We start from the raw sequence: 25,472 nt of genomic DNA, 5'->3' as shown, positions 1-25,472 counted from the left end.
ATCGGATTTTTTTTTTTTTTTTTTTTTTTTTTTGTGACAACACATCAAGCCAGTAATATAAGCAATTTAAAAAATAAACAACTTATTTCATAAAATGAATAACTCATTTTTTTAAAATTAATTGTTTTTCATAAACTTAAAAGACATAAACTAAAGTTAGAAAATGGGTCTTATGGTCATTATTTTTGCCTGGCAAATGGAAAAGTATCTAGTCTTGAGATTAGCAGATCCATACATAAGCTGTAGTTTTGCCTTGGAAAAAAGTTACAAGAATTCTCAGCTTTCAAAATATGTGGTCCAAAATGTGTGCCGAAAAGCTTCAGCAGTTGAAGATTGAATATGAAGAAAGGTATGTAATGTCAGATCTATTGAAGATGAGCTAATTTTGTTTTCACTCCCATTTTATCCAACATTGAGAAAGTGCTAGCCCATTTGCAGATGAAATTAATACAAAGTGATTTGAAGCAAAAGTTCAGTAGAAAGTGTAATGCCAGATTTTACAGATGCTTGCCTGTGTGGTTCCTAGAAAGCTGCAGATTTGCATAGTACCTCATTTCCATGCTTGGTAGTATGCATTAGTGTGAAACAAGTTTTTTACTTATGAAAAGTATTAAGTCCACAGTGAGATCCATATTAACTGACATTCATCTGACCTCTGTTCTGAAAATAACTACTGCAATCAGCATGTCTCCGGCCATCAGAAAAGTAGTTACAGGCAAATTAAGATGTCAGGTATCGTTAAAGAAAACAATAGGTATACGACTACCACTGGAATATCCTTATGTTCATTCTATTTTTTTTAACCCTGTGAGTGCCATGACCAGCTTTATCCAGGCATGAGATATATTGTCACTTGGTACATATTAGCTTACTATTTAAGATCATATGCTTTCTTACTTTTTTTAGTAATGTAAATGTCTTAATGAATAAGCTTATGAAATCAGAAATTAAAATACATAATCTTACAAATTTAGCTAATAAATGCTGTTCTACAGTATAGGTCTTTATGACAGATCCCCAAACCCACTCCGCTTAAAGGGTTAAAAAGCTACAATGATACTAAGTGAGGTTTTTCTGTATTTATTTATTTTTAAATACCTGGTCAAGTAAGAAAATTACTTTTTTTCTATTAGTCTATGCTACTGTACGCTGATGATCGTATGGCCCACTTGAGATGCTGAGTTTGACAGGTACTTTTCCGTTTTGCCGGTGCAAATGATAAAGTCAGCAATAGCCAAACGGAATATTTTCACTGGTAACATTTATGCCTCATTTTCAAAACAAGTCGCAGCCATTTCTTACCAGATTGATTGTTTCCTTCAATACTGGCATACAATTACATAGAATATTTACAAAGATACACACCTGCCAACTTTTACGAATTTTTCGTAATTTTTACGAAAATGTGTTTGTTTTTACAATTTTACGATCGTAATCCATTTTTTACGATTTTTTTCCTTTTTCAAGTGTTTCTAGTGATTTTTGTCGAAATTTTAGAATTTTTGCCAATTGCATCGTGTTTTACCACCAACTACCGACTACTTCGAATCCAGTAACCTGCGGTTTCTCCCAACTCGCCACTTAACCAGCCAATCCAATGGGCTGAACTTGTTTCTCCCACTCTTTTCTTTGTCGGTGCCAGATTATTTTTTTCGCGTTCGCTTCAGCAGCAAGGGAAATACTCAGCTCGGACTCAGCAAGCGTGGATTGTCGCATTCTGTTTTTTTTTTTTTTTTTTTTTTTTTTTTGGCTCGTGCTACGAATTTTCTTAATACGTCGTTGTTACGAAATGAGTTAAAAAAAACCGTATTCTCAATATTTTCGGCCTGCCTACAAAGCCGAATTTCCAACAATTAAAAAATCCTTCAAAGGAAATAACTATGCATTTTGCAACGTGTGCGTGTGTGACTTCATAATAAGTCACGGTGGAAGAAGCGACATTGTGAAGAATGTTAAGTTTAAAAGCATGACGTTAATGCTTCGGCTTCAACGTCAAAGAAAGTGGATGATTTTTTTTCAAATTCGGCTGCGAATTTGGATGCCGATGTCATTTTGGCAGAGTGTTTGTTTACTGCATTCCTCATCGAACACAATGTGCCGCTAAGCGCTGCCGATCACGCCGGTCAGCTTTTCAGACGGATGTTTCTCGACTCCAAGATTGCTCAGAAATATGCTTGTGCTCACACGAAAACATCTTCTATTGTGAACGAAATTGCTTGCAATGCACAAAGTAAAACGATAGCTGCATTCCAGAATTCAGCATTTTCGTTGTCAATCGATGGCAGCAACGACAGCGATTGGAAGCTTTACCCCATTGTTGTCACATATTTCTGTGATGTTTCTAATGAAATGAAAACTCACCTTTTGAGTCAAGAGTTTTATGTGCTATTCTCGTAATTCCACACAGTAATGCTGAGTGCGAGAGAGTCTTCAGTGTTGTGAAGAAAAACAAAACTATGTTTCGTTCTTCAATTTCACGAAAAACTCTAGAAAACATTTTAATTGCTAAATGTTATGAGGAAACAAATTGTTATGACAGGAAATTTTCCAAAGAGTTTTTGGCTAAAGCCAAAAAATGCGCTCTAAATTCATTGCAATAATTTTTTTGTTTAACATTAAGTTCTTGTTTTATGTTTCCTAATAAATTTTTTAGTTACTACTTAATTCAGATTTACTAATGTAAGTACAATTTTCTTTTTTCTATTTGTATAAATTGGTATTTTCTTAATATCAAAGCATGATATTAATTCTTCGTGTTTCTCTGAATTTTTATCTTTAGAGGTTGGCAGGTATGAAGATAATTAAATTTTATGCCCTAAGACCATTTACGGTAATTAAGTCAATTACGATGTAATCACACTGCTCACCCGAAGGCAAAAATCAAGGGTTAAATTCATCAATTCTAATGAGAATGCACTAGTGAAGTAAAGCACTACGGTTTTAATCTAAGTAACACTACGGTAAAGCACTACGGTTAATATCTGAGTAAGCTATTTGTACAAATTGAAATAATTCTTGCATTTAAACTTGTATCCCAAATTAAGATTTAACTTGAAATTAATGTAGACAATTACTGAGAGAATTTGTAGCATAGTTTGTGTGAGATTACATCACTTCGGGTCATGTGATACGAACCGGCGAATCAGGATGTTGAACCATGATAACATACTAAATTCTTAATGTCTTTTTACAAATTTATAGTCTTTATTAGCTTTTTACAAAATTATAAACCATATTAAAATGTTTATGCATTCAAAATGAAAAATTCTTAGAACTAGCATTTGTTAACATTTTTTATCTGTATACTGCATGTTGTCGCCAACAAAGTCTGCTTGGCGAGGTTTGCGCCAGTGAAACGGAAAAGGATCATTTCACATGCTTAATATGATTTCATCATTATACTTAAAATGCATGTAAATGTGTTCTTATTACACCATCACTGTCACTGCTCATAATGAAAAGCATTGACACGTTCTTCAAAGTTAGTGGTCCTCTTGTTTTGCAAATTCAGTAAAATAGATTCACATATGCTGTAAACAAGATTAATATCCTAGCAAATCAGCATAAACAAGTAAATAGATTGAGTGTGATCATTAGAGACTTCGTTTCCAAATGCAGATTTCAAGAGATTAGAAATCAATATCAATTAGCTTAATTTTTGTACACTGTTTGAGGTTTTATATACACTCTTAGACAAAAAAAAAAAAAAAAAAAAAAGACACACCAAGAAGGAGTTATCTGAATGGGACGAAAATCGGTAGAAGTGATGTACATGTCCAGAAAAACAAAGGATTACAGTGAGAAAAATTGGATGATTTATTGAAGTAATAGAGCTTCACAAAGTGTAAAAGTCAGAAATCCGTTTGTCCACCTCTGGCCCTTATGCAAGCAGTTATTCAGCTTGGCATCGATTGATAGAGGTTGCGGATGTTCTCCTGAGGGATATCGTGCCAAATTCTGTCCAACTGGCGCGTTAGATCGTCAACATCCCGAGCTGGTTGGAGGGCCCTGCCCATAATGCTCCAAACGTGTTCAATAGGAGAGAGATCTGGCGACCTTGCTGGCCAAGGTAATATTTGGCAAGCACTAAGGCAAGCAGTAGAAACATGTGCAGTGTGTGGGTGGGCATTATCTTGCTGATGTAAGCCCAGAGTGGCATGACATGAAGGGCAACACTGCGGGCTTTAAAACTTCGTCGACATACCGCTGTGCTGTAAGGTTGCAACGAATGACAACCAAAGGGGTCCTACTATGAAATGAAATGGCACCCCAGACCATCACTCCTGGTTTTTGGCCTTTGTGCCGGAAGACAGTCAGGTTGTTATCACACCGCTGTACGGGGTGTCTCCAGACTTGCCTTCGCTGGTCATCAGGGCTCAGTTCAAAGCGGGACTCATCACTGAAGACTATTCTACCCCAGTCAGTGACATTCCAGTGTGAATGAGCCGGACACTACTGCAAATGGGCTTGACGTTGTACAGAGGTCAATGGTAGTCAGCGCAAGGTGCACCATGATCTCAGCCCCCTTTCTGTGAGGCATCCATGAATGGTCCTTGTGGTCACTGAAGCAATAGTTGCATGTATAATCGATGATAATGATGCATCTGGGGCTGTGAGTGCTGCTCTGACAATTGCTCGGTTTTCACATTCTGTCGTTTCTCTAGGCCTACCGCTTCCTTCGTGATGATGTGTGCAACTATGGTTTACCCATTCCTGCCAAAACCGTCTAATAGTAGCATTGCTCCTGCTGAAATGTCGAGCTATTCGCCGATAAGACCAACCGGCTTCTTTGAGCCTACTACAAGACCTCTCTCAAATTCTGACATCTGCGCATATCGTTCGCGCACCTCTATGTGAGGCATAGTTACTGTCTACCAGAGTATATGGAATGAAATTCGTGAAGAATTTATGACCTGGAATCGTAATTTCTCCTCTTAAATATCCTGCCAGTTTTGCAGATCAGATGTGCTGTAGCGACAACCTTATACTTAAATTCAAAGCACATTCATTGGCAGCCAAAATGTATTATTTTGCATTTTCCGTCGAAACTATATGCATATCAATTCGTGTCCAATTTGCTTTATATCTTCTTGTTGCGTGGTGGTGCATCTTTTTTTTTTTTTTTTTTTTTTTGTCTAAGAGTGTATTTATAAGAAATTCAGATTGATTGTCGAGCCAAATGTAAAAGCTAAGGAAAACCTCAAAGGGTATAACATTAAAAAGAATAGTTCTCTAATCTTTTGATAATTTCTGATACAGTTTGTATGTTATTAATTTTTCTTTTTTCATGATTGAAGATTCAAGTTGTTTCGATATATTTTCTATAACTATTGCATTTAAAATCAGAAGTCAAGAAATTTTTATGAATTTAAATGAAGTTAAAATATTCTGATCGCTGATGATTCTATATGTTCACTTTCTGATTATAATATTTCAAAACTATAGTTTATAGTAACTGTAATTTCATCTGAAGGGAGGGTGAATGAAATTGGAGGGAATAATTTTCAGTGTTTATCATTTGTCATGATAAGGTATGTGATAACATTCCTGAACATTTTTTAAAGGGATGTGATCGGCAGGCACTTATTTGGGATATGAGAACTGGCCAGTGTGTTCAGCAATTTGAGGGACACGAATCTGACATCAATTCTGTAAAATTTTACCCCAGTGGAGATGCCATTGCTACAGGTTCTGATGATGCAACAGTGAGTGAATTATTTTCTTATAAAAATATCAAGTAATTATATATGTACACTGCTAAAAAAAAAATGGGACAGTGCTATATCTCCCATTCTATGGGGCCGATTGACAAAATTCAAACTGCGTTTTTCATGTCTCGAAAGCGCGACTTGGGATATATATTAGGTTTATATATAGCACTATTCTAACATAGGTATTTTGACACAAAATCGGACTTTTTCTGAAATAACATACCAATTTTTTTCCATGTTTCGATTCTATGACTCAAATTATGCCAGAATACCAAGTTTTGTAAAAATCGTACGAGTAGTTTTTAAAATAATTGCTTTCAAAATTTTAGCTCCTCAATGTTAATTGAATTTGGCAAATATTTATTAATATCTCTTCTTTTTATTAAACTTTTTTTATTTTTCTCTCACATTTCAAAATTTAGGTTCATTCCAAATAAAATTTACCCATTTTTTATGTTTTATTTTTTAAATTTGTATTTTTAAATAATTTTTATAAATTTTTCGAAAAAAATATTTTGAATTATAACCTATAAAATTTTTACCATCATCTTAAAGTAGGTGTATTTTTAAGCATATCTGCAAAAAATTACACTTTTTTATTCAAAATTTTCTAAGATATACACGAATTTACATATTTTCGCGTTTTGAAATTTGGCATCTTTTTTGTTGAGGGATAACAACACCAAATGTGGTCTATGGATTTTTGTTACAGTGAATTGCCACAGCTATTTTTAACCTTAAATTTCAAGTAAAATTTTACGGAGAATTAATTATATGACATTTTTTCCTTCAATGACACGTAATAAATATTTATTAATACTATATGAAAAGCTATTTTTTTTTAAATTATGGATGATATTATTCAAATTTTTAACTATTTTTTTTAATTTCTCTCTTTTTATTAAAAAAAAATAAGAGTAAATTTTTACCTTCGGCATTTTATCGTCTGCTACTTTACTTCATTTAAATCGAATTGTCTAAAACAGAGAATTTTCGTTTGATGTTTATTTAAATTTATGACATTAACTGCATAATTTATTTCTAAACAAACTGTTGCTTTTGAAGTGGCTGAAAGAGCGGCTGATACTATCATCCATATTTTTAAAGCACAGTATATTTTTATAGAAACATAAGATTTAGAATAATCATTTTTATAAAAGTTAAATTATGATATAAACATACAACCGTCTAGAGATTGAATTAATGGAAGTTCAATGGTTATGTAGAAATGATCTGCAGCTACTTAATGGCTGGATAAGTCAGCAAATTCTGTGGACAAGTAAGAATAATTATATAAACGACACCCAACATTCTAGATTCAATTAACAATGAGGATACAATGTTTATTAAATGAATTTAAAAAGTTTTAAAACATAAAAAATCAACTAATTTTTTATCCTAAAATGTATTTTTGTGTGTAGCGTATTTTCATTATATCCTTAAAATTCTATTTTAGAATGTAATTTTCAAGAACGGAATCCTAATCGTCAGTAATATAATAAGTAATTATTACAGTAATTCATAAATCCTTCTTATAAAGTAATTTCAAACATTTCAAAAAACTTTCTGTCTGAATGCAGATATTTTTCTGTGCAAATATTTTTAATTTTATATTAATCAAGATTGCACACGATATTATTTATTTGCACTTCAATTCTTACCGTCAGTTCTAGTAGAAATTACAAATCAATTATATTTAATTATGGCAAAGCACACGAGGGCTATCTGCCTAAAGGGAGGGATGCCTTCGTGGAGGACTTTCTAAGGGAAACTGGTTCGTATGCACATTACACATGGGAAAAAACACGAAAACACCCATGCAGCCAGCCCGTTCGCGGGATTCGAACCTCGGACCGAACTACCAGTGTTCAGCGTCTTTACTGCTCGGCCGTTGGTGGGATATTTAATTAAGGAATGTCCATCTAAGTTTAGAAACCGTACCGTAACAGCAATTCAATTATTGACGCCGTATCTTTTATGTTACTCCCGATTGGCAAGCTACATAATTTTTAATGAGTATTCGGGTTTTGCTAGTAACTTCACTTGGAAATCGTGCTTAAACTAGGTTAGTTGGTTATTTGAACATAGAAAGAACATGGGAGCTATTTGGTTAAGATGTTTTCATAGAGAACCTTTGAAAAGAGAACCTAGGAAACTACGAAAATCAGTCATGCAGCCTGGGTTAGACTTCGCAACAAACAATTAGTATTTAACAATCTTCAAATGCTAGGCAACTGGTGAGGCTCCAATTAAATCTCCAATTTAATATTTTATTTGTAAATATTTAAAATATTGTTGTATTCTTAGACGCAAAAAGCAGAATTTAAGTTTTGTTAACTCGTTAGTAAACTACCAAGCCGTAGTGCAAATGAATATTCAATTTCTTTTGCAATAATTGTATTCACTTAATATTCTTAAAATATAAGCTAAAGAAGGAACATTCTCAGAAGATTAAAGAAGTGTTTAAATCCAGTGATATTAGGTTTGTCTTACAAGCTCAGGATGAAAACGATTCTGCAATTGCCCGAGTAGTTGACTTGTAAATGGCTGTGAATTAAGCAGATGACTTTTAATCTTGCATTTTCTGACTGAAAACATATTCCAAATGTTTTGTATTGCATGACAACCAGTTGGAGAACCGCTTGTGTTCCGAAAATAAGTATGTGTACTCAATCATCCTGCATGTTCTTCAAATTTTTCTTCTTGTGTATATTTTTCTTTCCCAAAAACTAAAGTTTTCTCTCAAAGGAAAGTTTTTTGACATTGAAGAGACAAAAGAAGTATGACATCTACTTTTAGAGGCATGTCAAAAACAGATCTCTACAAACCTTCTCTTCCATTACATGTTGTGCAGTCAGGCAAAAAGTTGCATCAGCGTAAATTCTATAATCTATTTTTATTACACTCTGATTACTTTATTAACATACAGTGAATATATACTAAATCTTTTACTTCAGCTTAAGTAATTCAGAATTTTTGACAGAATTGTCGGAACTAGGACTTAGAAGATAAGTCAAATTAAATATTTCGATAACCCAATAAATTCAAGGTCGAAGTTTCAATATTTGATTTTCGAAGGAAGGGGAAATTTTTTCAGTTTTGGTCCATTATCCTAAGTATATTTGCTCGATTCTTTATTTTCCCATAAAAGCGAAAAATTTACGCATGGTATACATATAACGCATAGCATCAAATTAAAATTTAATAATATACAGAGTGGTTATAATTAAAGTTCCACATTGAAACGGTCATAAAAGGAAAACTACTGGATCAAATGTTATCAAACTTGGTAATCGTGTAAACGAGGTCACGGGAATTTATTTTCCGCGAAAAAAAGGAAGTTCAAAACCTCACCACCAGGGGGGGAAAGGCGCTGTATGCAATATCGTTAAACAAAATATGGGTCGGAATCTAACTTAACCTTTTGTTACACGGGTTTAATATGTTGTATACCCTTAAGAAACTTTGAAGTAGGCAAATTACCATTTAAAAGCGTTAAATTCGGTAAAAGTCGAGTGCGCCATCCGTATAAGTGAGAAATTCGTCCGTGAAAACCACAAATTAGCGATTAGAAATTGTGAGATCGCAAATTACTCGCACAAGTGCGTACAGTCTGGAAATCGTTTTCTTACAGATCGCTAATTTGTAATTTTTTAAGCCTGAATTCGGCACAAAAACTTGAAGATACTGATTCAAAACACTTTTAATCGATTTGGGCCAAAGAAATCCGTCATGTTATCTATCTAGTTCTATTGCATTCTCCTACTGCATTCGATTGCATAGCAGTCATTCCACACTGTTTAGTGTTGAATGACAACTAGTTTTATAACTGAAACATTTTTCTCTGAAGAGCAGTCGACAGCTGGACCACTGTGATTGCAGCTCACTTAGAGTCAATGTTAAGATGTTTCGTGATACATGAACTGCAGTAACGTGGCATTTTAGATACTACAATTTTTATGCAGGGCTCACATGTGTCGCACAGTTATTTAGGCAACATTTCACGAATGAACGTCTTATAGGCCAACACTTCCCCTCTTCCCACCAAACCTCAAGCTCTGTGACTTTTGGCTATGGCGTTATCTCAAAAGCACTGTTTATGGTGATAATCTAAACAATTTTGCAGAAATGAAAAATTTGATACATTGACATGTGCGTATCATTCCTCCTGATATGCTAAGAGCTGCTGTTGAGAATGCAGTAACAGGATTTAACTTGCTTTCAGAAAATGCTGGACGCTACATTCAGGGTTCATACGGTCCTTAAAAGTTCTTAAATTTTTCAAAAATGATTTTTGGTCCTTAAAAGTCCTTAATTTTGGTCAAAATGAATAAACGGTCTTTAATTTTGCTCATTTGACATTTCTTATCATTTCTAGTGATTGCCATTATAAGTGTGAAATACGATTTCTCATGAATATGAAATTAAAATTACACGGCTCTTAACCAATCTGTTGGCAGATTTGCTTTGCAAACGATAAAAAATAAACAATTGTGGCTACCCTAGGATGAAAGTATCGGGTGTCTGATTGGATATTCACCCAATCTTTCGAAACAGGTGTTATCCATAAATTTATGCAGATTGTGATAAAAGCGTGAAGCCGGAATTTCTTTAAGAGGCGAAAGTGATGATGAAGGTGCTCGAGGAAAAAAAAGGGGGAAGATTCTGAAAACATTTGCCAAAATTAGAACAATCCCAACCTGGAAGGCCACAACCCCTCCGACGCCAATAGGAACGAGATGCCTGGAAAGTGCATTTTCAATAAACTGTGGCTTCATCAAGCTGACTACAAAGACTGGACATTGATGGATGATAATCCTTATAAAGCTAAATGTGGTCTTTGTCTGAAACAAATTGAAATTTCTAGAATGGAACAGTCAGCGCTGAAAATTCACATGAAAGCTAAGTTTCGTTTTATCATTTCAATTTGTTTTTACACGGTTTTGCTTACCTTAATTTCTGTGTTTGTTTGAATTAAGCCATAAATTAATTTTTGATCACCTTCTACGGAGTTTATTCTCTTTTGCACATATTTGTATGGGATATCGGCATTATGAGTTTATTTCTGCAGAGGGTCTGTTATCGATTTCACGGGAAATCTATTGGCTCCATTTCGATTTTAGGTCGCCAAGGGCAAATTCGGTAAGGCTAGCCAAAGAAAAGTGAAAAAGTGAAGTTCGAAAATACGTTTTGAAGCTTCAATAGACAGTTAAGTATTTGGTTTAATCCTATGCACAAGGTATCCGTTGCATAAGGGATTTGGCTACTTTGGGCAGCTTTATGATGAGCAGTAAACGGGACATATACGATGAGTAGTTAAACGGGTCATTTTGGTATTGGCGATAATTTTCAAAATTACACCAAGGCTGCACCATATACTAGAATTAAGTATTTTTATAAAAGGAATACTGCTTTCAGAAGAATGTTACTGAATTTTAATATCGCATCAGTTATCCAAATAGTTGGTCGATATAATAAAATTTCATTGTGATAATGATTGAAATTATCTTTTGTTATTAAGCTAATTTCACCTATTCATAACTAGAAATTAAAATAAAAGCTAAATCCTGAATAAAAAGTCAGTGTTGAAATGATAAGGAAAAAATGAAAAAAACGGAAGATTAATAAATTAAAAGAAAATGACCGATAAGTGGAATGGCTGCTACACGGAGAAAACGAGTTCATGGTATTGCCAATATAGCATTCTTATGGCAATTTTAGCGATGTAACGGAATCTCTGCGGGAATGCTTGCCTAGAATATTTCACGATGTCGCAATTTTTTATCGATATAGTACATTTTTTAAGTGTTAATATATAGTATGTAAGAAAAATCCATACATTTTTGTTTAACAATAAAACCAATTATTGCAGAATTTTTATCTTTGCTCCATCATCTGATAGATAAAGAAATAATGTTTTAATTAAAATTTTCTGCTGTGAAGTTCTGCTGTTACCGATGGTTGCAAAATGTCCCAGCAGTTGAAAGAGCCATTGAAATATGGGATGACTTGCTACTATACGTTAAAAAAGTTGAAATGGGGCAGTTTTAAAAAAATTCATTGAAATCCTTCTCAAATATTTGAGGCAACTAAGGATAAAACATTTCTTATAAAATTAAATTTTTTTCTCTCTCTGTCGAAAATATTATTGCCTTTCCTTGAATATTATCAAAGCAATAAACCACTTATTCCCTTTTTTGCTGAAGATGTCTTATAACTTGTAAATGATTGTTTTTAGCACTTTAAAATCAAAAAATAATTTAAAAATTAAACTAGCATTTCAATGGCATCTTAAGAAATATAGAACTATATAAACTTGCGCAATCTGAAATCAGCGCGTGCGCTAGATTTGGCGCGCTGTTAAATGGGCGCATTTGCGCGTACATTTTCGCTGCAATTTTTTTACGGCCCTCGAAACCGAATAGTACCGAAAATCTTTATAAATTTAATTTTAATGATCCAAATTGTTATAATGATAAAAGTAAAGTTTATTTGGGATTCATTGCTGAGCAGTTAATGAATGATAAATGCCGCAAGAAGGACATTTCACAAGCTGCAAGTTTTGCATTGAAACAAGGTCAACAATGTGTCTGAACAATGGTACAACACTTAATGGCTAAATGTCCAATAAATTATTCTCTTATTCGAAATGCATCTTGTATAGACTCACAGTTGATGGCTAAAAGTCCAGGAAAAACTCAGAACAAAATGAAAATAGTTCTAACCGTATTAACGCGGAATAAACTTGTTTTACAAGATAATTGTGATGAAATTCTGCTGCAGTTTGGAGAGATTCTAGACAAAGTAGTTAAGACAAATTTACATGAATTTTCTACTTTTGATTCTCAAAATCTTTCTCTTGACACATTTCTCACTCCTTATTTTCATGATTTTCACTATTCTAAAGTATGGAAAATAGTGAAACTGATTCTTATCTTGTCACATGGACAGGCCTTTGTGGAAAGGGGCTTCTCTGTATATAAAGTAGTTGAAATTGAAAATTTAAGTGACTCATCACACATTTCTCAACGAACAGTATTTGATTACATAAAATTTTCTGGAGGTATTCTTAATATCGAAATTAATAAAGAAATAAGATCAGCAGCAGCTTCGATAGATGCTTTTAGCAGATGAAGCCGAGACCAGCAGGAACATTGATTTTAAACAAATGAACTTAGAAGAATAGCTAAAGAAAAGGAAATAGACATAAATAAATTAGATGTTAAAATATCTGAAAAAATTTCAGATTTTAAAAAAGCATAAATGTTTTGTATCTTTTATTGCATAGTTTATTATTCTAGTATCTTTCAAAAAACTAAAGAAATAAATTGTATGTTTACAAATCTGTTATTTTAATCTGCAAAATATTCTTACATTGCAATTATAATAGTAGTTGACTGTGTTTAAATATATATAAAATAAGTTAAATAATAATCACGTAAATCTCTAAAATATCTGTGGCTGTTATTAGTGTGAAATACACTTATACAAGTTTTTCAAGAAATTATGTTCTTAATTTAATGTTATCTACTTCATAACTTGTAGGGAGTTAGTTTAATTTTCAAAATTGTTTTATGTTAAGTATTAAATTGAATTTAATAATAGTGCATAATACACACTTCTGTTAGTTTCTTAAATGGATAATTGCTTTATTCTATTCATTTTTTTTTTTTTCCCTGATAGGTCCTTAATTTTTTTTTTTTTTTTTTTTTTTTTTAGGTCCTTAAAAGTCCTTAATTTTCATGTAGGAAATGTATACGAACTCTGTACATTCAACATGCTTTGTAACACATTTAGGAAAATATTAAACACATTTTAAACAGATGTTTTCGTGTCTTATTTCATTTAACAATATTGTATACAGCGTCATTTCTCCCCTGGTGGTGAGTTTTTTAACTCTTTTTTTTTTTTTTTTTTTCCCGCGGAAAATAAATTCCCGTAACCCCCTTTACACGATTCCCAAGTTTGATAATATTTGGTCCGGTAGTTTTCCTTTTATGACCATTTCAAATTGAAACTTTAATTATAATCTCCATGTAAATTAAACTTTAAAAGTTTGACAGTTTGGTTCAAATCCCAGCTTTAAAAATATATATATAAATATAATCTTTTATATTAATACTCTTAGAAAGAATGTTTTAAGAAGCTAATTTTTCTCTTGCGTTATAGATTGTATAAAAAAACATGATCTTTAATATGATTTAGATTGTTTCAGCCGATATAAGAATTGGGTCACTCGGTGGTACAGAATAAACCCTGCTAGACTGTTTTATTTCTTTGTCATTTAGCAAAAATCTTTTTAATTAAAATATTTATCCTTTGGACTTTGCTTTAAACTTTATTTATAGTTAAAATGACTAGAAAATGAAAAGCTGTCTTCAGCTGAAATGCAATTCATGTAATTGATATTTTAAAAATTGACAAGACTGCAAAATTTATTGAAGTCGAGCAATCGAAAAGTCTTAATTTTCTTGTGTGAGCCCTGAAAATAACTGTAGAAGGAAAGAAGAAAATTAGGGAGAAAAGTAAGTAAACATTTGCAGGGAAATTTGGCTGTCAGACATACCAAGATGTTTCAAAAAGTTGGACGCTTTTGAATATACTTTCAGGATACTTCAAAGAATTTAGGCGTTCAAAGAGAAAACACTTGGACGTGTACACCAGCAAATACCATCAATTGAGTTGTGTTAACAGAAAAGACAAAAACGATATCATTGCAGATTAAAGTAAAGAGCGACTGGTTTTAGACTATATGGTTGTATAAATTTAAATTATGTTATAGAACATCATATCGTATCATATATGGAGAATACCATGATTTCCTCAGTCGAATTATTTGAAGATTCAGGAGTTTATGCAGTATTGTTTGTGGATGTCACCTAAAGGCGTTTTTTTCCCCTCCTGATGAAACAGCGGCCGACCGGTAAAGTCACTGAACACTGGTAGTTCAGTCCGAGGTTCGAATCCCGCGAATGGGCTGGCGGCATGGGCGTTTTCGTGGTTTTCCCCATGTGTAACGTGTATGCGAGCCAGTTTTCCTTAGAAAGTCCTCCACGAAAGCATCCCTCTCCTTAGGCAGATAGCCCTAGTGTGCTTTGTCATAATTAAATAAACCAAAACCTCTTGATGAAACCAGTCTTTCCTTTCATCTCATACTTTCAAAATATTTAGCCTCTAAAGACTGATAAATACTTCGTGAAGAACTTTCTAAAGGAAACCAGCTGTCATACACGGTACACATGAGAAAATCCACGAAAACGGCCATGCAACCAGCCCGTTTACCGGGATTCGAACCCCGGAGTGAACTACCAGTGTTCAGCGACTTTACCACTTGGCCATGTGTGGGCATTTATGAAATGGAAGGCGATAACTTTATTTAAAATGACTGTCATAAATATCAAGATTTTTCTAAAAGTTGGATCCTTTTTAATATACTTGCAGAATGCCTGAAGAAAAAAGGAAGAAAAAATACATTTTTGCGTAAAATTTAGTATTAGTATTTTTTTTAAATTTAAAACCTTTTAATCTTATTATATTTGATTCGTGCAATTTCAAAAATAAAATATTTGACTAAAATATGAATAACATTTTAAGAAACCAAATGTAGGATAAAATTGTGTAAAGCAATGGGAACAATGATAAAACTGTTTAAAACAGTCTATGCAAGTCATCCTAAGTTAAAATGTCTGTTATACATATCTCTTATTTATATATATCTTTTCTGAACGGAACATTGAAAGGCGTGTTAACTGTGCTTTACTGTATTTTCTCTTTTCATATATGCAGTTTTCAAATGCATCGTAGTCTGGGTTGCAAAGTATTCTTCCGAAAGAAACGCAATTCAAATAAATAAAATCAAATTCTGAAAATTTATATTAATAAATACATTTAAAATGCTCAGTTCGAAGGAATAAATAGAAAATTTTAAAACAATTATCTGAAGAGACAATGCTACACAAGCAATTAAAATAAAAGTATAAAACTTTAAAATTTATCTAAAATAATAACTATGACAAAATATATATATAAAGAAAACTATCTGAAAAAAAAAATAAATAAATGCTGCACCTTTATTTACGCAGTTCTAATAGGTAAATAGAAAATTTTAAAACAGTTATTCGAAGAAAAAAACCATGCAACTTAAACAATTAAAAAGAAATTCGAAAAAGAAAAAATTACTTAAAATAATAACGGTTATAATTAAAAATATAATATAAAGAATATTATTTGGAAAAAAGGAACGATGGTGACTTTTTTTCCTCTTATGGGAAAGGAAACTAGGTTGCCATATATTAAGAAGTTCACCAAGTGAACTATTCTTGGCGCAAACTGAAAAAAAAGTGCCAACACAAATTTGTGAATTTCTCCGTAAATTTCGCTCCAAATTTTACAAAATTTCATATTTAGGCGTAATTTGAGTTATAGAATCGAAATATGTAAAAAAATTGGTATGTTATTTCCGAAAAAGTCCGATTTTGTGTCAAAATACCTATGTTAGAATAGTGCTATATATAAATGTAATATATATCCTAAGTCGCGCTTTCGAGACATGAAGAACGCAATTTGAATTTTGTCGATTGGCCCAGTAGAATGGGAGATATCGAACTGTCCCATTTTTTTTTTTTTTAGCAGTGTACCTTTACTTTTAATGCAGAGTAACTGTGCACATTTTAATTGTTTAATTTACTGTACATCATATTATTCTTTGGTTGAATAATCTGATTCATGTGTTATAAATAAATTTAATTTAATTTGGAGTTCTTTTGAAATGATGTGCAGGTCATAATTCAGAATTGAATTTATCTATTATTTTTCAAATAATTTATGTGTTCATTACATACAGGACTTTGTTAAACTAGATTCAGTGTGCAATTTATTTTTCAACTAATGTATTTTTGACATGGGATGTTTATTATGTGAAGCACCATTGTATATAGATTATCAGATATATATATATATATATAAAACACATATATATGTGCATATATATGTATATATCAAATTGTTTTAATTAATACAATCTAGATTAATTTTTTGGAAATACAATATGTAAAAAGTAAGTGAAAAAATTCTTATGAAGCAAAATGAAAAATAACTATCATAAAACAAAGCTTTACTAGTAATTAAAATAACTAATTAATAAATTTAATTATGGATTATTTTATGATATTAGGCTGATTCTTCAGGGAGTTTTAACCTTTTATCAAACCATTATTCAATTATGGTTTGATAAGATACTACAGGCCCTGAAGAGCCAGCCTAATATAAAATCATAAATAACTTATTATGTAAAATCATAAATAACTTATTAAAGTTAATTCATTGTTATTTTAATTACTTCCTCAGCTTCTTTTGCCATAGTTATTTTTCTTTTTACCTTACAAAGCATTTCTTTTTTTGTCACTTTTAAATTAATCGAGATTGTTTTTGTTAAAATAGTTTGATTAATTAATTTAAATTTTATCTTAGCTGTAGGATAAAATTGGAATAAAAAATAAATTGGAATTTAGGAAAATGAAATTTGAAATTCCAATTTATTTACTCTCAGTTTAGAAAAACTTGTATTAATTACCACCTTTAAAACTAATACTTGATGCTGTAACTGTGAGGATGTTAGAAGCCGATGAGTAACTTATGTAGAAATGTAATTAATCATTTTGCAGCTAAAAAGTGTGAAGATTTTTTTCTTTTCAACCTCTTTTCCCTTTTCTCCTGTTTCTTACTGCTGTCAGATGTTATCTTTTTTTTTTTTTTTTTTTTTTCAAATAAGATAATGCTCTAAAATTCTCTTTTTTTAAAAGAACCATTGTAAAGCCTGTTTTTTGGCCATTTACCGCAATTGGTGCAATTTGTTTCTTTCAAATACAAGCCTATTTCACCAGCAAGGGGCAACCCTTGATTCCTCCCACCACCAACTGTAAAACTACATTGTCCCATACTATCAAAATGACTACAGCAAAGCAGCAAGTCTCCTTATTTTTCATCTTTTTTGCACATTTTGACTGTAAAATTTTTGATGCACATTGTTTTTAAGTTTTTTTTAACATTTATTTGATTTGTATTTCACATATTTTGTTTTTTTTCGGTTAGAGTTTGAATTTTGGCTTCATTGCCATTTGAATTTTGTCTTTTTTTTATGTAATTTTTTTTTTCTTTTTTCCTGTTTCATATTATAAAGTGTAGGAGCGTAGGGAGGATGTTGTGAGTGATCTAGAAAGTCTTAATTTAGAAGCGTTTTTTGAAGTACTCGTAGAACACAAAAATTAGATTTTATAAATGTAAGCAATTGAAATGTTTGAATTTGGCTTTTTCCCTCATGAAGTACAGGCTCAAATCATTTTAATAAATTACATTTTTTGCTTTTTATTAGCTACAATTTATACCCAAATTTGGCCTTTTAAATTAATTAATTTGAAAGTATAATAAAACTTATACAATATAAGCTTTATTATATTTTCAAATATCTTTGTACCTGTTGCCTTTCTTTGTGGAAAATATATTGGTTTTATTTTTATTTATATTTTTCATATATTTTATGATTACCATTTTTCCCATTGGTCTTTGGATGTAAATACTGTGCGTTGTTATGAAGAGTTCTAATATTATTCTAATTTCTAGTGCCGTTTATTTGACTTGCGAGCTGATAGAGAAGCAGCTGTTTATTCAAAACAAAGTATAATATTTGGTGTAAATTCAGTCGATTTTTCTGTGAGTGGTAAGTAAAGTATCCATTTTTAAAACTTGAACAATTTTATGAAATTAAGAGAAGATTAAAATAATTTTATTATTTACAGGTCGTTTATTATTTGCTGGTTATAATGACTACACGGTTAATGTGTGGGACAGCCTAAAATGTGTACGTCTTAGTATTCTGTATGGCCATGAAAATAGAGTTACATGTTTGAAAGTCTCACCTGATGGCACTGCTTTATCCACTGGTAGCTGGGACTTCACATTAAGGGTGACTATTTTATTTTTGTTTTATGTAATAAAATATAAATATTTCCCCATAACTGCAGAATTCTGACATTTTCATTTGTGTATATATTGTATTATATGTGCTTGTACAAAAACATATTTTTATTACCCCTTTATTTTAGTTTAAAAGTGTAACATTTAAATAAAAAGTATAACATTTAAATAAATAAAAGGTACCATCTAAAATATAACAAAGTAACATAACTGGAGAAGAAATAAAAACGTGCTTAAAATGAGAAATTACCAGAATTTAAAAATAGCAATTATCCATATTTATTTTTTCTGTTGCATTTTACTACTTTTTATTGCAATAAATGGAGTGATTTATATGTTAGTGGTGTTATGTAGTATAATACGTTTGAAACTAGTTTTTCAGATTGGGTCAATTTAGTCAATATGAGTTTAAATTGCATAGAATCCATAATACAAAGTTTTTGTAATATACTGAGAAATTCATTCTTCTAATGTAGCAATTTACTGCATTGGGTTTTAGAGTGCATAATATCCATGATACAAAATTTTTGTATAGTACTGAGAAATTATCGAGAAATTAATACAGCAGTTTCATATTATTTCAATATTAAATAATTATTGGCCAGTTTATTTTAACACTGTATTAGCCATGTAACTAACAGGCATGCAACAAATAAATTTGATTTTTACCATTTTTAAGATAAACCTGTATCATTAGCCCAAAGGGCTTTAGCCCAGAAGGTCTCTTATTTTGTTTTGGCATTTTGCGTTGGTTCACTTTTCAAATTGTTGCCAACAAATATTAGAGCCGTGCATTATATTTAAAGAAATTAAGTAATGAAGAATCTGCATGAATGTATGTATGTATGTTTACTGAAAGATCCCACTTTTAAAATAAAAAACAATTAAAGAAATTCAATAAAACTACTATGTGAGCGTACTCAATGTTATCGAAGAGTGTAAGGCTTCAAAACACTTTTCCCTTGACAAGTTCTGTTCGAAGAGTTAAAACAAAGGAGATTAATTTTCTTTCTTTTTTTTTTTTTTTTTTTTTTTTTTTTGTGTGTGTACATTTGTACCATTTTCGATAAAATTTTCAAGTTTTTTTAAGATAGTAGTTTTATTAATTTAAAAAAAAATATCTTTTCCCATTCAATAAATGTAATTCACTGATTTCACTAACTTCACAGAGATAGGATATTAGGTTTACCTTTATCTTTGGCAATAAATTTAATTTTCTTTCCAACTTTTTCATTTCACTTTAAAAATGATTGTATATACAGAGAGAGAGAAGAAAGAAAGAATTGATATTGGGATATTCTGCATACTTTTTTGTGTAATTAAATTTTATGCATGGTATGTAACTGTTTATGAACTAAAAAATATTACTGCCATTTTTACCGCTGATTAATGGAGTTTTAACATCTGTGAGATTTAAACAGTTTATGCTCCAAATGTGTGTGTGTATCTGTATTTGAATTAAAATCTGTGGAATTAATTTCTGGTTTTAAAATTTGAAAATTTGCATTTCAACTTTTTTCTAGGTGTGGGCTTAAGCATATTCAGCATTTGTCATCATAAATGAGAACCATGAGTTTTTCCTGAAATGAGCTGCAGATTTTAAGGACAGACTTCAGTTTTTGTTTTCTCCTTGTCTTTCTGTTGCAGCTAAATATGCCAGTTGCACCTTCATGAAAGCTGCGAGAGAATTTAGTCCTGGAGAAGCAGACCAGTCTGTGGTTGTTGAGTCAAAGTGAGAATTCAGGTGAAGTGCTGATTCTAGTCATTTTTAAAATTAAGAATGGTAATATGAATGTTAAGTCATAATTTGTAAGTGGCATTTTGTGGATGTACTAAAACTGTTTTGCCTGAATTATGTGATAAGCCTTCAAGTACCAAATAGTTTGGTGTGGAAAAAAAATTATTTAGCATTTTTTACATACTCAACTTGAAGATGCTTGGAAAATCTGCATAGCTATCATTTGAATGTTTGAAGAAATATATAAAGGACTTATGGGCTAAATTGCGTATATTTATTTGTCACAAGAAGCATCATTGGTGAAGTGTAGATTTTTATTAAGAGTGGCTACTTTTTTTTTTTTTTTATTTTATTTTTTTTAGGATGAATTGGGTGTACTCTCAAAATATGGAATTTTGTGATTATAAAAACAAGTGTAACTAGAGGATAAAAATAAATCGATTAATTTCATTTGTGTTTAGAACTAAATTTTACTATCACTTTTAAGTGATAGAACTTTCTTCCGGAGATAATTTTTTTTTTTTTTTTTTTTTTCCTCTCTCCGAGGTGACCAGTCTTGTTTATATCAGATTAACCTATTATTATGATCACAAACTGAATGCATTACAATTTTAAAAAGTTTATTCTGTGCTAATGTGCATATCTCATGACATTTAATTTTAAATGTTTTTATCCTACATACAATAAAGTGTATATGATGATAACAAAAGTAAATGCAATTTATATTGCATTTACTTTCATTATCGTCATAAAAAGTGTTATATTAATGTAGTATTATTGTTTATTTATATTGATATTATGAAATAGTCATTAATTTTATGTAAAGTCTTCATTCTTCAAATGTTTAGTAATAATTTGTTTTAAATATTATTGGATTAAAAGAAAAACCGGTGCTGTGTTTAGTTAAAATTAAGTTTTTCATTGAAAGAGCAGAATCTTATATGTTATTTAGATCAGGATTTGTAATTGTTAATTGATAATTATCAGAAGTCTATTTGTAGTGCTTGTATAATTATTATTATTACAGTAATATTTTGAAATATTCAAGTTTCAGTTGAAATATTCTCTACATTGCACTTTATTTTTTTCCTCTAAAAAGCCCTCAGATATTAAAAAAATATAAATTCATTCATTTTTAGTTTCATATATCTGTTAAAATTGAACATTTCAGCACTTTCTATAAAATATTTAAAGTTAGTCAAGGTAAAAATTATTGTTATTATTTCAGTTTTGATTAAATTCAATATAATTCAAACTATTAAAATCTATTAGAACTGAATATTTTGAAACATTCAGTTTCATTTTAAATGTTCTTTTCATTGAAAATTTTTTCCTCTAAAAACTCTCAAATAGCAAAAAAATATGAATTCATTCATTTTATTTTTAGTTTCATATATCTGCCTAAACTGAACCTTTTGATATTTTGTATAAAATGTTTAAAACATTATTTTTTTTTCTGTATAACTAAATTTAATGTATTTCATAGTATTAAAATATATTGAAACTAGTAATTTTTCTCTCTTTTTGTTTATAATTAATGTCTTTCATTATTTTAGTTCTTTAATATTTTTTATATAAAACAGTTTTATTTAAATAAGTGATGATAGTCATTATTAATATAAACAACTAATAACTCCCTTTTTAGTGTATAATTAGTTATATGTAATTATAATTTAATATTGAAAAATATTAAATTATAAATTTTATTGTGATATTCAGAAAATTATCAAAAAATAGAAAAGGCAAAATTATTATATTTTTCTCCATTTCATTAGTTAGTTTTGGTTGTTTTATTTGTTCTGTGCTAGAAATTATAGGGTGTAAAGTTTATCTCCACCCATCCATAGAAAGATATTTTATATTTTCTTAATACTAGATGTTGTTTAGTATGCTAAATAATTTTCATTTTAGCAGATGAAGAATTGTATTATTATTCAAATATGGCATTTAACAGTTAATTAAATTAGACAATCTGGATTATGTTATAAGTATATAAAACTGTGATAACAGAGACAGAAATTAGGAAGTTTGAAGCGCATATTTCAAATTTATGAAAATGTGAAATACTGTTGCCTAAGCAGTTTGAAGTTGGAACTACTGATGTAGTTTTCTTACTAGAATTAGAGATGTGTATTTTCTGTGTGTTTGAAAAGTATAAGGTTTACCTTCGTGTAAGAGGAAAACATTGCATTGAAAAAATATTAAATTGTTATAATCTAGATTCTCTAAATAATTATTTGAAATCTCTCTCTTTTCTCTCCCCCCCCCCACAGTTGATGTAATGCATAGTACAAAACATTTTGTACTTTTTTGTTACAAACAGCACTGACAATATGTATCAAAAATATGTCATTTGAATTTTTAGAATTTCTGTATTATGACTCAGTGATAGAGCTCAAATTTTTAAGTTAGAGCTTTGAAATCCATTATTAAATTTTGTAATGTATTAAAAGGATTTCACTAATTTATATTATTTCATTCTTACCAAAAAGAAAAAAAAAATAAAGCAACTGTTTTTTATATTAATGAATAAAAATGTGCTGTTTAAAAAACTAGACATTCTTTGATACTGAATTCATTATCAAGAATTCTAAAATCATCTACAATTTTTGTAATAAATTATTGATACCACGAAATTGATTGTATTGTTAAGAAAAAAATTTATGTTAAAAATATCTTTTATTTTCTTATGGTTAATATACATATTTATAATTTATAGATCTTATAATTTTATATATTATTTTGTTGTTATTTTATAATTATTTTATTTAAATTATTTTTAGTTAATATTTCAACTTGTTAAAAATATTTTATTTTATATATAGTTTTATTATCAAATTTGAATTTTTTTATATACAATGTTACGTATAATGGAATTTCGCTATAACCAATGACTGGAATGTATGTTGTTGAATATATTTATTTGTGTGTTAATTATTTCAAGAGTACAAGATTTCCTGTTATTTTTACATTTGAATTGTTTCATGTTTCTCATATTTATGTTATAATCTATAATGAGTGATACAAGTAGTGGAAAAATAACTGGACTTTTTTGTTCCACATAAAGGGGAAAAAATACTCTTTGTCATATCAAAACATATTAATATGTATATGTTTACATTAAAGTATTGCATGAAATTGTGTTTTTAAATAAAAATTGTTCTAAGTTTTAGCTTTATATGTTTTAGAGCATTTTGGTTATAAATTAAATATTAACTGGCATATTTTCCTCTCTGGCTTTTTAAATGTATGTTAATATCTGGAACAAACAACACTAAACAAATGTTTTTGTTTTTTTAATGTATGTTTTTCAGTTCCCAAAAATTTCTCAAATTGCTGTTCTTAGTACAGGCATTTGTAATTATTCTTGCAACCCTAAGGTCATTTATTTTCCTCTTTCGTGAAAGTAAGAAGGGGAAATAAAGTAGACATGATGTATAAAGACAGTACCTCTTTTAAATTCTGTGTTTAGTCATTTGAGATGGGAATATAATGTGCCTTTATACTCCATAGGAATAGACATCTATTTTATGATTTCAAATAGGGAAAAATAAACTAATTATAGTAAGACTAAAGTTATCCTCTGCAACTGTCTGCTGTTTGATTCATTTAAGAGTTATTCTGAGAAACCCTAGAAATCTGGTTTTTATGCGTAATCCAAGAGATATGTAGCAACATATAATACAGGAATCAAATAGCATAGCAAATCATAACTGATGGTAATATTGGCACAACTAAATTTAAGTAAACTTTTAAACTGCATAAGTTTTTACCTTACCTTTTCCTTAAAAATATATGCACAATGTAATTTAACCCTCTTGATTTTCAGTTAATAAAATTTGTTAATGGAGAAAAAACAGGAGTAAGTGCATTATGTTTACAATAATTTTGCAATAATAAAATATATTAGAGAGTTATAATAAAATGATCTCATGTATTTGGCACACACGGTTCATTCAATAAACTATTGGAAAATTTTATCCGTGAGAACTGTGAGTAGGGAACAAAAAATAATATTTGCAGCTGTTAAAGGCAAATATAGTTTCAGTGTGATTTTTCTTTTTAGATGTACCTTCTTGGCTGTTATGCATCTGTTTTTTTAATGCTATTCTTAAATATATAAAATCTGTCTAGAAAAGCTTTCTATTTGCAAGTGCGGCTGAATGTTATAGTGTAAATGAATAAGAATTCTATTTATACGTTTCATCATTTGTTTATATTAAAGTTGTATCAGTAACACACTTTTCATTGTAATTTTAGATGTCATTCTCATTAGGTTTGGGTTTTTCTTGCCATTGTGGGAAAAGAATTATTCATACAACATATAAATCCCACCATGTCTACATTTACCTAAATTTTAAAATAAATGTGATATTGAAAGTATTGTATTAAAAAATATGGAATTGGAGTTATAGATATATTTTATTCATTAATTTGATCAAATAATAAAGGGAGGTATATGATGTTAAATATCTTAAATAATTTATTACAAATGACCATTGATTAGAAATTTGAATTATTTTTTTTTGCAAAAAACTTTTTATGGTGATGAGAATCAGACTCGAGGTTGGTTTAATGTTAGATTTTCTGTAAATAGCTAGTTAAAAAATTAATATTACTGTATATCTGTTTCTGAAACAGTCATGTGTTTTATAGATATTATCTTATTGAGCTGTAGTTTTATGAATGTGGACCATGCTGTTTAGACAGTAAGTTGTACAGACAATTATTGAAAGTTGAACAAAATAAAATATTTCTTAGCGATTGTTTTACATTTATTTTTTCATTTATTGTTTTTCTTCATATGCAGGAATTTGTTATCTTAGTGATAACAGGTACACAATCTTTTAAATGTTCTTACAAAAGAGTCAGGCACATGGAAAGTAATCTGCATTAAATTATGTTTGGGCGCTAGGATTTTTTTAATCATTTTTTAATCTCTCTCTCTCTTTTTTTTTTTTTTTTTTTTTCAGTTTACTATGTGCAATAATTTAATAGGTTACATCTTTTCTCCATGCAGGACCAACGATTTTACAAAAGCCCCATAAATA

The 25,472-nt window shown here is 30.1% G+C and overlaps 1 protein-coding gene across 2 annotated transcripts in view; it reads left to right on the top strand.

The window, feature by feature from the left end:
- Gbeta5 (guanine nucleotide-binding protein subunit beta-5) overlaps window positions 1–25,193 on the top strand; it is a 44,943-nt gene extending 19,750 nt beyond the window's left edge. For both annotated transcript variants that reach the window (XM_035373967.2, XM_035373966.2), the window contains 4 exons: window positions 5,565–5,705; window positions 18,330–18,426; window positions 18,506–18,672; window positions 20,207–25,193. In XM_035373967.2, the coding sequence (XP_035229858.1) occupies window positions 5,565–5,705; window positions 18,330–18,426; window positions 18,506–18,672; window positions 20,207–20,218 (417 nt within the window). In that variant the 3' untranslated portion in view covers window positions 20,219–25,193. The remainder of the gene's footprint in view (window positions 1–5,564; window positions 5,706–18,329; window positions 18,427–18,505; window positions 18,673–20,206) is intronic.
- The last annotated feature ends 279 nt before the right edge of the window (window positions 25,194–25,472 follow it).

The sequence above is a fragment of the Stegodyphus dumicola genome, chromosome 2 (assembly GCF_044657685.1).
Source record: "Stegodyphus dumicola isolate Sdum_Otavi_A_Nest chromosome 2, ASM4465768v1".
Taxonomy (NCBI): domain Eukaryota; kingdom Metazoa; phylum Arthropoda; class Arachnida; order Araneae; family Eresidae; genus Stegodyphus; species Stegodyphus dumicola.
Note: the sequence above shows the minus strand (reverse complement) of the source record. Positions and strands in the feature narration are given on the sequence as shown.